The 13,324-nt window shown below is 38.8% G+C and overlaps 1 protein-coding gene across 1 annotated transcript in view; it reads right to left on the bottom strand.

The window, feature by feature from the left end:
- The window catches only part of BLM (BLM RecQ like helicase), a 99,950-nt gene that overhangs the window by 61,676 nt on the left and 24,950 nt on the right, over positions 1-13,324 (bottom strand). Inside the window, 3 exon segments of the mRNA XM_047796395.1 lie at positions 424-586; positions 2,722-3,428; positions 5,120-5,221. Coding sequence (XP_047652351.1) covers positions 424-586; positions 2,722-3,428; positions 5,120-5,221 — 972 coding nt within the window.

Raw genomic sequence — 13,324 nt, 5'->3', positions numbered from 1 at the left:
TCACTAATTTACCAAAATTCAGTGAACGACAAATACAATGTTCAATTCTATTTGGATTTTTTTTTTTTTTAAAGGAGGTTAAAAAGGGGGACACATTTCTTACTAAGTCACTTTGCCAATAAGGTGTTAGTTTTGAGTCATTTCAGGCCCAGGAGTTTGGAAATACAATATTTTTAGGATTATATTCCACAGGCCAAAATCAACTACATGAAACTGGAGGTTCCATGAAATTAATCATAATGGAACTTTACAGCTTTAAAATACCAACAATGAAATAAATAGGGATTTTTTTCTGACACTTTCATTTGGATACCAAGAAACTGTGCAGAAACATGAAATTAATTTTGAGATGATACTACATAACAAAATATTTCAGCTAACCCAGAAACAAACAATAGTTTATTAATTAATTAGCTGTTTTACCTAGAGCATTTTAAAGAGGATGAAGAGGTAGAAGTCATTCCTTCTTCTGGAGAAGGTGGAACATAATCTATGTCATAATCATCTTCATCGAGCTCAACACATGAAGATTTCTCAACTGAATGTAATTCTGTTTCTTCCAAGTTTTTCTCCTTTTCACAATTATCTAAAACAGTTGATAAACATAGGTTATTTTAATAATTAACGAGGCAGAAAAGTACAGGGTGTGAGCACTTGAAAGTGAATGCTTCAGGAAAGTCACAAACACCACCCCTGCTCTGTACTCTATGAGGCTCTCCTTTCACATATTGTTGGCTTGTTTCTTCATAAATAGTGAGTGAGTCAAGACGATTGAGGCTGATGATTTGCTTAAGGATTTTCGGGATTGTCTCCAGTTAATTTATGAAGAATCCCATACTTCATCAGCATTTTCCTTTCTCTATTTTTTTTATTTTTATTTTTATTTTTATTTTTCAGGGCCACATTCGTGGCATATGGAGTTTCCCAGGCTAGGGGTCGAATCAGAGCTACAGCTGCCGGCCTACACCACAGCCACAGCAACGAAGGATTCGAGCCCCATCTGCAACCTACACCACAGCTCACGGCCACGCAGGCTCCTTAACTCACTAAGCAAGGCCAGGGAGCGAACCCGAAACCTCAGGGTTTCTACGGATTCTTTTCCACTGCGCCACAACAGAAACTCCTTTATTTCTCACTCATATTTAAATTAAGGGTAGGAGTTCCTGTTGTGGCTCAGTGGTTAAGGAATCTGACCAGGAACCATGAGGCTGCAGGTTCAATCCCTGGCCTCACTCAGTGGGTTAAGGATCTGGTGTTGCCGTGAGCTGTTGTGTAGGTTGCACATGTGGCTCGGATCCCGCGCTGCTGTGAGCTGTGGTGTAGGCTGGCGAATAGCTCTGATTAGACCCCTAGCCTGGGAACCTCCATATGCCGAGGGCGCGGTCCTAGAAAGAGACAAAAGAACTAACTAAATAAATAAATAAGGGTAAAGTACAGGTAAGCCTGATAAGTAATCTACTTTACCAAAGAGAGGTTCTAGTTAAAGTCTCCCAGATTCAGTGCCTCTATTAGCTATTGGGAAAACAATGCCAAACTGTTGTTCTCTAGTTTACCTCTTACCACATTTTCTCTTCACAAAGAGCAACATACTTGGTTAGACTACAGTTTTGCTCAGTATCAATCACTTTTGAGTTTTCTCTCACCCCTACAGGAACCTTCATGGGATTCTGGTGTTTAAAAACGTTAGTCTCATATTTACAACTGTTTTAGAAGGTGGGCACCTCCACATGTGGCTAATCCCAGCTATGAAGTTCTAGACGTCTAATAACTATGAGACCTCAACAGAAAACAATTTGAATGTAATTTATAATACTTTAATAGCCTGATTAGCTCATATTACACATCAATATCAGGTAGTGCAAGCCGTAAGAGAATTTTAATTCAAAGGCTTAGTTACATGCCCCAATTCTACTACTAACCAGTCAGTAGACCATTGAGCTGTTCCACGGACCTTCTTTTCTTTTCATTGAAGTATAATTAATTTACAATATTGTGTTAATTTCAGGTGTACACTATAGTGATTCAGGTTTTTTTTTTGCAGATCATATTACAGGATATTACTAGACACTGGGTATAATTCCCTATGCTATATAGTAAATCTTGTTGCCTATTTATTTTATGTATAGTAGTTTATACCTTGTTAATCCTATATTCCTAATTTCTCCCTCCTTCCTCCCTCTCCCCTTTTAGTAACTATAAGTTTGTTCTCTAAGTCTGTTTCACATTTTTATATAGATCCATTGCTTTTTGGCCACGCCTGCGACAGGTGCAAGTTCCCAGGCCAAGGACTGAACACACATCACAGCACTGACCCTAACTGCAGCAGTGACAATGCCAAATCCTTAGCCTACGGTGCCACAAGGGAACTCCTAGATTCATTTTTATTATTTTTTTAGATACCAGTGTGATTCTCATATAGTATTTGTCTTTCTCTGTCCAACTTATTTCACTAAGCATTACATTCTCTACATATTTCTTCATATTTAAAATCACAGAACTATCCTTGTTGTTAATAGAAAATTTCATTAGCAGAATAAAATCTTTCATTTCCTTAGTATGTCCTGCCTCAAGAACATGGTCAACAGATGGTTCAATAAACACTGCCATATATCCTAAGGACAAAAGCTAAATCATATTTACTACTGTTCCCAATGCTTAGCTTTGAATAAACTAATACAATACAATCAACATATTGAAATGAAACAAAATAGTAATTTTTACCTCTTTTATCTTCCAAATGAGTTTTTAAGGAGCGATTTTCCTGAGTATCTTCATTTATATGCTCTTCGGAATTGGGATCGTCATCATCGATGCAAATCACATCACTACTTAACCATTCTGAATCATCCTTCTGTTTCTTAGTCAAATATGCCTGCTTGCTCTCAGAGGATGGAGGAATCAAATCAGTCTTTACTGTATTTGTTTTATCAAACTGTGATTTTAAAAAGTTCCTCTTAGATTTTTTTGATTTCTGAGCAGTGCTTACTCTTACGAAGTTGTTTCTGAGTGGTGTAACAAATGTTTTTGAATTTCCAGAAGTATCAAAGTCATCCATATCATCCCAATCATTGAAGGTAATACAAGAATCTGATGAAGAACTAAATTCTAATTTCTTGAAAGTAGCATCACGGGATTCCTTTATAACTGGTGTGTTCTGGGTGGTACACAAAACTTCCTGTGGAACCTGGGACAAATCTGGTAATAACGGTTGTTGTGAACTAACTCTCCTAGTTTGCTGTCCGGCTGGAGTATTTTTAAAGTCATTGATCCTTTTGTGCCGATCTGTGGTGTGGGATAAAGGTTCACTGAAGGAAAAGGCCTCAGTAACATTAACATCTTTGTCACTCAACACAGGTGTTTTTGCTACTGACACACTAGTTACAGATAGGTCTTTGGCTGAAGGTGCTTTCTTTTTAAAAGTGAAACCTCTGAAAAATAAAAAACTGAATTAGATGGATTTAACAAACCCAGCAACTATACAAACAACTCTTGATTTTTTTTTTTTTTTTTACTAATTTATGTAACAACCTCCCTTCACTGTATCACAAATGAGCAAAGATTCTCTGACTTTAAAAAGTGTACGGTAATTTAAATTATGTTTTGTATGCAATGTTCCTTCCTATTCAGAAGCTAATTATTCAACCTTGAGAGTATATAGGCCACTCCCACCCACTACTTTATTTCTCAGGCTGGTAGTTCCTAATTAATAGCCCTTCTAGAGGGAGGGGTCAGCATAATGAAAAAGAGGAGACTCAACAAGGCTACTTGTTGCTACTGTGATAAAAGTTTTACGGGGAAAAGATTTAAACCCTGGTAGCTATGATGAAATCTGAAAGACAAGTCAAAGAGGTAAGAGTCCCAGACATCTGCTGGATTTAGTGACATGAAGGTCTACAGTGTACAGTGACTTTTTTTTTTTTTTTTTTGGTCTTTTTAGGGCCACACCTGCACCATACGGAGGTTACCAGGCTAGGGGTCCAATTGGAGCTGTAGCCTACACCACAGCCACAGCAATGCAGGATCTGAGCCACGTCTTCGACCTACACCACAGCTCACGGCAACTCTGGATCCCTAACCCACTGAGTGAGGCCAGGTATCAAACCTTCGTCCTCATGGATGCTCATTAACCACTGAACCACGATGGGAACTTTGACTTTTTTTTTTTGTCTTTTTAGGGCTGTACCAGTGGTATATGGAAGTTCCCAGGCTAGGGGTTGAATCAGCTACAGCTGCCAGCCTACACCACAGCCACAGCAACACAGGATCCGAGCTGTGTCTGCAATCTACACCACAGCTCATGGCAACATAGGATTTTTAACCCACTGAGCGGGGCCAGGGATCAAACCTGCATCCTCATGGATTTTAGCTGGATTTGTTTCTGATGCACGACAATGGGAACTCAACAGTTACTTTAAAGTCAAGCACCCAAAATGGCATCTAGAACCTGATAAGGTAACTATAAAGGCTACAAATTACTAGGTATTGTTAGGACTTTGGACTAGAGCATGGAGGAAAGAACAGAACTAGAGGATTACAGTTTCCTTATAAACTGTTATTGAAAAGGATATAAAGTTATATTAAAATATTTTAAAAAACCTATTTGGGAGTTCCAGTTGTGGTGCAGTGGAAACGAATCTGACTAGTATCCATGAGGGAGCGGGTTTGATCCCCGGCTTTGCTCAGTGGGTCAGTGTTGCCATGAGCTGTGGTGTAGGCTGATAGCTGTAGCTCCGATTCCACCCCCTAGCCTGGGAACATCCCATATGACATGGGTTTGGCACTAAAAAGCAAAAATAAATCTATCAATAAATAAAAATGAAAGCTAAAAAATAACCCCAAAGCAAAACAAAAAAACCCCCTATTTGCCCAAATTTACAAGATCCATTATTCATCCATTCAACAAATACCGAGCAAATATCATGTGCCAGGAACTGCGCAAAGGTGCTGAACAATTTATTACCTGGTGTTGCTAACACCTGCTCTACCATTAATCTGCAAAGTGGGAAAATCCCTGACTCACTCAGCCTCATTTCCTCATCCGTATGATGAGAGGGTTGAAAGAAGATATTCTACTTGTGAGTTAATGCCCGTACGAAAGCAAACCAACCAAAATACTTACGAAGATTTTGGTTTTGAAAGACTTAATTTATTATTAAGTTTTCTGGCTGAATGACGTTCCAGTTGCTCCTGTAGATTATTCTGAGGAATAGCAGCCATGATCCTAAAAAGTGAGGGGGAAAAATATGCATCAACTACAATATATATTCAGTTGTGGGGGTGTATGTGTGTGAAGCACTGCTCTAACTATGCTCAGAGTAAATGAGGCTTTTTTTTTCGGTCAAAAAACTGTTCTGACATTTACAACTGGTGATATTTGAAATCTATAATCTTTAACTGAGGCTCACTTAAATAGCCTTAAACAAAATGACCTGGTTTTTCCCCAATGCTAAAATAAGCACAAAAGACGTTAAGGAAGGGCTTATTAGGAAAAGGCTTGCAGAAAAATGGGGCCTGGCCTAGGCTTGAAGAATAAACGGAAGTCAGATGGTGAGAAAGGTGGGAGAAAATGATCAAAGTATACCAAAAACCCAAAGAACAAAGGAGTAACTGAATTCTCTGCTCAAGGGAAAAATCGGGAAAAGAAGGAAAAGCAGCACCAACGTAAGCCATGGTTTACTAGCAAGATACCATGCTTCATAATTACCTAGCTTCAACCTGAAAGAATACTTTTGTCAAGCATATTTACATCCTCTGTGTAACAAATCGTGATACTGCTGAGCTACTGCTTGGGATAATGTGTTGCTTAAGGCACCCTGAAATTACTGGGGCTAAAGGAAGACAGGATAGCCAGACTTTATGGGTATAAACAATTCTCATTTGAGCTGAGAGTTTCAAGGCCCTTTCCCATTGTTTTTCTTTCTTTTTTTTTTTTAATGTATTTTACTTTCACCTGCATTTCCCTTAAAAGTTATTTTATTTTTGTCTTTATAGGGCCATACCCATGACATATGGAGGTTACCAGGCTAGGGGTCAAATCGGAGCTACAGCTGCCGGCCTACACCACAGCTCACGGCAACATTGGCTCCCTACCCAACTGAGCAAGGCCAGGGATTGAACCTGAGTCCTCATGGATACTAGTCAGATTCATTTCCACTGAGCCATGATGGGAACTCCCTCCTTCCCATTCTGTCTTTACCAGAGACCTCCTTTTAGTTATGTCAAGTATCTTAGGAGGAAGAGTTAACAACAGATAATGTCCACAGAAATATGAAGTTTTACATAAATCATATTCCACACAATAATTATTAAAAATAACCTATGGGAGTTCCCGTTGTGGCTCAGTGGTTAACGAATATGACTAGGAACCATGAGGTCATGGGTTCGATCCCTGGCCTTGCTCAGTGGGTTAAGGATCCGGCGTTGCTGTGAGCTGTGGTGTAGGCCAGCAGCTAAAGCTCCGATTCGACCCCTAGCTTGGGAACCTCCATATGCCGCAGGAGCGGCCCCAGAAATGGCAAAAAGACAAAAAGACAAAATAAATAAATAAATAAATAAATAAATAAATAAATAAATAAAAATAAAAATAGAAATAACCTATGTTTTACACACCTTCACACCATGCACAAAAATAAACTCAAAATGGCTTAAAGACTTAAACATAAGACAAAACACCATAAAACTCCTAGAAGAGAACATAGGCAAAACATTCTCTGACAACGTACAGATGTTTTCTTAGGTCAGTCTCCCACAGCAATAGAGATGAAAACAAAAATAAACCATGGGACCCGATCAAACTTACAAGTTTTTGCACAGCAAAGGAAACCATAAAAAAAAAAGAAAAGATAACCTATGGAATGGGAGAAAAATAGTTGCAAATGATCCAGCTGACAAGGGCTTAATCTCCAAAATATACGAAACAACTTATACAACTCAACAACAACAAACCAAACAACCCAATTGAAAAATGGGCAGAACCCATCAACACTCCAGAAAAGCCACACTGCCTCAAAAAAGATTGACCAACAACGCTAGCCCTCAGGAAATATTCCACAGCAGTGACAAGGCAAACACTGCCTGATAACGGAGAGTACAACTCCCTCAGGAGAAAGAAAACAACAAGCAAGATGAAGAAGCTGAGAAACCACCCCCAGTCAAACCAACAGGAGAACTCACCTAAAACAGTCAACAATGAAACAGATCTCTGCAGTCTGACAGACCTGGAGTTCAAAAGAGAAATAGTGAAAATACTGAAGGAATTAAGAGAAGATATGAACAGTAATGCAGATACCCTCAGAAAGGAACTAGAAAATATGAGGAGCCAAGAAAAACTAGAACATTCATTTGCAGAGATGCAAACTGAACTAAGGGCAGAATGAATAATGCAGAAGAACGAATCAGTGATATGGAAGATAGAATAATGGAAATCACTCAATCCGGTCAACAGACAGAAAACGGAATCAAAAAACTGGAAAGCAATATAAGAGACCTATGGGATAATATAAAGCGGGCCAATCTACGCATAATAGGAATTCCAGAAGGAGTAGAAAAAGATAAGGGGATGGAAAATATATTTGAAGAAATTATCGATGGAAACTTCCCAAATCTAAAGGATACTGGGTTCAAGATACAAGAAGCACAGAGGGCCCCAAACAAACTGAACCCAAACAGACCCACACCAAGACACATCATAATAAAAATGGCAAAAGTTAGTGATAAAGAGAGGATCCTAAAGGCAGCAAGAGAAAAGCAGAATGTTACCTACAAGGGAACCCCCATAAGAATATCAGCTGATTTCTCTACAGAAACACTACAGGCCAGGAGGGAATGGCAAGAGATATTTAAAGTGCTAAAACGAAAAAAATATGCAACCTAGAATACTCTATCCAGCAAGAATATCATTTAAAATAGAAGGGGAAATAAAACTTTTTCCAACAAACAAAAACTTAAAGAATACAGCAACACAAAACCCAGGTTAAAGGAAATATTGAAAGGGCTTCTCTAAACCAAAAAGAAAGGAAGGAAAGGGAAGAAAAAAGAAAAGAAAAAAAAAAAAAGAAGAAGAGGAAGAACTAGGACTGAGGAAACTGCAATCAGAGAGCAGTCACTCAAATAAGCCAGCATACAGATTTAATCATGAACATGCTTCAAACAAATAAAATTAAAAAGAAAAAAATAAAAAAGAGTCATCAAAACCATAAAATGTGGGCAAGGGATGTGAGGAAGTAAATAACCCTTTTTGTTTGTTTGTTTGTATGTTTCTTCTCTTAATTTTAATATAGTAATGAAGTGTTTGAACTTACAGGACCATCAGGCTAAAACACACAATTATGGGAAGGGGTTAGCATACTTAAAAAACAGGGCAACCACAAGCCAAAACCAAATATTGCATTTGCAAAAAATGAAAAAAAAAATACACTCAAGCAGATAATAACAGGAGACCATCCAACCAAAAAAGAAAAAAAAAAAAAAAGGAAGAATGGAGAACCATAGAATCAACTGGAACACGAGGTTCAAATGGCAATAAATAATCATCTATCAATTATCACCTTAAATGTCAATGGACTGAATGCCCCAATCAAAAGACACAGAGTGGCTGAGTGGATAAAAAGGCAAAAACCTTCAATATGCTGCCTACAAGAAACTCACCTTAGGACAAAAGATACATATAGATTGAAAGTGAAAGGGTGGGGAAAAATATTTCACGCCAACAGACAAGACAGAAAAGCAGGAGTCGCAACGCTCATATCAGACAAAATAGACTTTAAAACAAAAGACATAAAGAAAGACAAAGAAGGACACTACTTATGATTAAGGGATCCATCCAAGGAAAGGATGTTACTATCGTCAACATATATGTCCCAAATATAGGAGCACCCCAGATACATACAACAAATATTAACAGACATAAAGGGAGATATTGATGAGAATACAATCATAGTAGGAGACCTTGATACCCCCCTCACATCAATGGACAGATCCTCTAGACAGAAAACCAATAAAGCAACAGAGATCCTAAAGGAAACAATAGAAAAGTTAGACTTAATTGATATCTTCAGGACACTACATCCAAAAAAATCAGAATACACATTCTTCTCAAATGCTCATGGAACATTCTCAAGAATCGACCACATATTGGGACACAAAGCTAATTTCAATAAATTTAGGAGCATAGAAATTATCTCAAGTATCTTCTCTGACCACAATGCCATGAAATTAGAAATCAACCATGGGAAAAGGAAAGAGAAAAACCTACTACATGGAGACTAAACAACATGCTACTAAAAAACCAATGGGTCAATGAGGAAATCAAGAAGGAAATTAAAAACTACCTTGAAACAAATGATAATGAAGACACAACCTCTCAAAATCTATGGGATGCTGCGAAAGCAGTGCTCAGAGGGAAATTTATAGCAATACAGGCCTTTCTCAAAAAGAAGAAAGATCCCAAATTGACAACTTAACCCTCCACCTAAATGAATTAGAAAAAGAAGAACAAAAAAGTCCTAAAGTCAGCAGAAGGAAGGAATTATAAAGATCAAAGAAGAAATCAATAAAATAGAGACTCAAAAAACAATAGAGGAGTTCCCGTAGTGGCGCAGTGGTTAACGAATCCGACTAGGAACCATGAGGTTGCAGGTTCGGTCCCTGCCCTTGCTCAGTGGGTTAACGATCCGGCATTGCCGTGAGCTGTGGTGTAGGTTGCAGACGCGGCTTGGATCCTGCGTTGCTGTGGCTCTGGTGTAGGCCGGTGGCTACAGCTCCGATTCAACCCCTAGCCTGGGAACCTCCCCATATGTCACGGGAGCGGCCCAAGAAATAGCAAAAAAAAAACATAAGAGAATACTATGAACAACTATACAGCAACAAGTTTGACAATCTGGAAGAAATGGACAATCTTCTAGAATCTTACAGCCTGCCAAAACTAAATCAAGTAGAAACAGACCAACTGAACAGACCAATCACTAGAAATGAATTGAAGAGGTCATAAAATCACTCCCTACAAATAAAAGTCCAGGACCAGATGGCTTCACAGGTGAATTTTATCAAACATATAAAGAGGAATTGGTGCCCATCCTCCTGAAACTCTTTCAAAAGCTTGAAGAAGAAAGAATACTCCCAAAGACATTCTATGATGCCACCATCACCCTCATTCCAAAACCAGACAGAGATACCACCAAAAAAGAAAACTATCGCCCAATATCATTGATGAATATAGATGCAAAAATTCTCAACAAAATCTTAGCCAACCGAATCCAACAACATACCAAAAAATTATACACCATGACCAGGTTGGGTTCATCCCAGGTTCACAAGGATGGTTCAACATACGCAAATCAATCAGCATCATACACCACATTAACAAAAGAAAAGTCAAAAATCATATGATCATCTCAATAGACGCAGAAAAAGCATTTGACAACGTCCAACATCCATTCATGATCAAGACCCTCGCCAAAGTGGGTATAGAGGGAATATTCCTGAATATAATCAAAGCCATTTATGATAAACCCACAGAAAATATAATCCTCAATGGGGAAAAACTGAAAGCCTTCTCACTCCAATCTGGAACAAGACAGGGATGCCCACTCTCACCACTGCTCTTCAACATAGTTTTGGGAGTCCTAGCCACAGCAATTAGACAAACCAAAGAAATAAAAGGCATCCATATAGGAAGAGAAGAGATCAAACTGTCACTGTATGCAGATGACATGATACTATACATAGAAAACCCTAAGGACTCAACCCCAAAACTCCTTGAACTGATTAATAAATTCAGCAAAGAAGCAGGATATAAGATTAACATTCAGAAGTCAGTTGCATTTCTGTATACCAGCAATGAAATATTAGAAAAGGAATACAAAAATATGATACCTTTTAAAATTGCACCTCACAAAATCAAATACCTCGGAATACACCTGACCAAGGAGGTAAAGGACCTATATGCCGAGAACTATAAAACTTTAATCAAAGAAATCAAAGATGTAAAGAAATGGAAAGATATTCCATGTTCCTGGATTGGGAAAATCAATATTGTAAAAATGGCCATACTACCCAAAGCGATCTACAGATTCAATGCAATCCCTATCCAATGACCCATGACATTTTTCACAGAACTAGAACAAACAATCCAAACATTTATGTGGAACCACAAAAGACCCAGAATCGCCAAAGCAATCCTGAGAAACAAAAACCAAGCAGGAGGCATAACTCTCCCAGACTTCAAGAAATACTACAAAGCCACAGTCATCAAAACAGTGTGGTACTGGTATCAAAACAGACAGACAGACCCATGGAACAGAATAGAGAACCCGGAAATCAACCCTGACACCTATGGTCAATTAATCTTTGACAAGGGAGGCAAGAACATCAAATGGGAACAAGAAAGTCTATTCAGCAAGCATTGCTGGGAAACCTGGACAGCTGCATGCAAAGCAATGAAACGAGAACACACCCTCACACCATGCACCAAAATAAACTCCAAATGGCTGAAAGACTTCAATATACGACAGGACACCATCCAACTCCTAGAAGAAACATAGGCAAAACACTCTCTGACATCCACATCATGAATATTTTCTCAGGTCAGTCTCCCAAAGCAATCGAAATTAGAGCAAAAATAAACCCATGGGACCTCATCAAACTGAAAAGCTTTTGCACAGCAAAGGAAACCCAAAAGAAAACAAAAAGGCAACTTACAGAATGGGAGAAAACAGTTTCAAATGATGCAACCGACAAGGGCTTAATCTCTAGAATATATAAACAACTTATACAACCCAACAGCAAAAAAGCCAATCAATCAATGGAAAAATGGGCAAAAGACCTGAATAGACATTTCTCCAAAGAAGATATACAGATGCCCAGCAAACACATGAAAAAATGCTCAACATCGCTGATTATAAGAGAAATGCAAGTCCAAACTACCATGAGATATCACCTCACACCAGTCAGAATGGCCATCATTAATAAATCCACAAATAACAAGTGCTGGAGGGGCTGTGGAGAAAAGGGAACCCCTCCTGCACTGTTGGTGGGAATGTCAACTGGTACAGCCACTATGGAGAACAGTGTGGAGATACCTTAGAAACCTATACATAGAACTTCCATATGACCCCACAATCCCACTCTTGGGCATCTATCCGGACAAAACTCTCCTAAAAGAGACCACGTGCACCCACATGTTCATTGCAGCACTATTCACAATAGCCAAGACATGGAAACAACCCAAATGTCCATCGACAGAGGATTGGATTCGGAAGATGTGGTATATATACACAATGGAATACTACTCAGCCATAAAAAAGAATGACATAATGCCATCTGCAGCAACATGGATGGAACTAGAGAATCTCATACTGAGGGAAATGAGCCAGAAAGACAAAGACAAATACCATATGATATCACTCATAACTGGAATCTAATATCCAGCATAAATGAACATCTCCTCAGAAAAGAAAATCATGGACTTGGAGAAGAGACTTGTGTCTGCCTGATGGGAGGGGGAGGGAGTGGGAGGGATCGGGAGCTTGGGCGTATCAGACACAACTTAGAATAGATTTACAAGGAGATCCTGCTGAATAGCATTGAGAACTTTGTCTAGATACTCATGTTGCAACAGAAGAAAGGGTGGGGGAAAAATGTAATTGTAATGTATACATGTAAGGATAACCTGACCCCCTTGCTGTACAGTGGGAAAATAAAAAAAAAAATTATATAAAAAAAAAAAAGAAAAATGGGCAGAAGATCTAAATAGACATTTCTCTAAGAAGACACATGGATGGCCAGCAGGCACATGAGAAACTGCTCAACATCACTAATTATTAGAGAAATACAAATCAGTGAAGTCCCACCTCACACCAGTCAGTATGGCTATCAGTAATAAGTCTATAGGAGTTCCTGTTGTGGCTCAGCAGAAACGATTTCAACTAGGAACCATGAGGTTGCAGGTTCGATCCCTGGCCTCGATCAGTGGGTTGGGGATCCGGTGTTGCCATGGGCTGTGGTGTAGGCCAGCAGCTGTAGCTCCAATTAGACCCCTAGCCTGGGAACCTCCATATGCCATGGGTGCGGCCCTAAAAAGCAAAAAAATAATAACAAATGCTGAAGAGGGTATGGAGAGAAGGGAACATGCCTACATTGTTGGTGGAAATGTAAATTGGTACAACCACTATGGAAAACAGTATGGAGGGTCCTCAGAAAACTAAATGAAGAACTACCATATCATCCAGTAATCCCACTCCTGGGCATACATCCAGACAAAACTATAATTCAAAAAGATAAAAAACAAAAAGATACATGCACCTCTATGTTCACTGCGGCATTATTC

This window comes from Phacochoerus africanus, chromosome 9, assembly GCF_016906955.1.
Source record: "Phacochoerus africanus isolate WHEZ1 chromosome 9, ROS_Pafr_v1, whole genome shotgun sequence".
Taxonomy (NCBI): domain Eukaryota; kingdom Metazoa; phylum Chordata; class Mammalia; order Artiodactyla; family Suidae; genus Phacochoerus; species Phacochoerus africanus.
The sequence above is the reverse complement of the archived record's forward strand: the minus strand, read 5'-3'. Positions and strand labels throughout refer to the sequence as shown.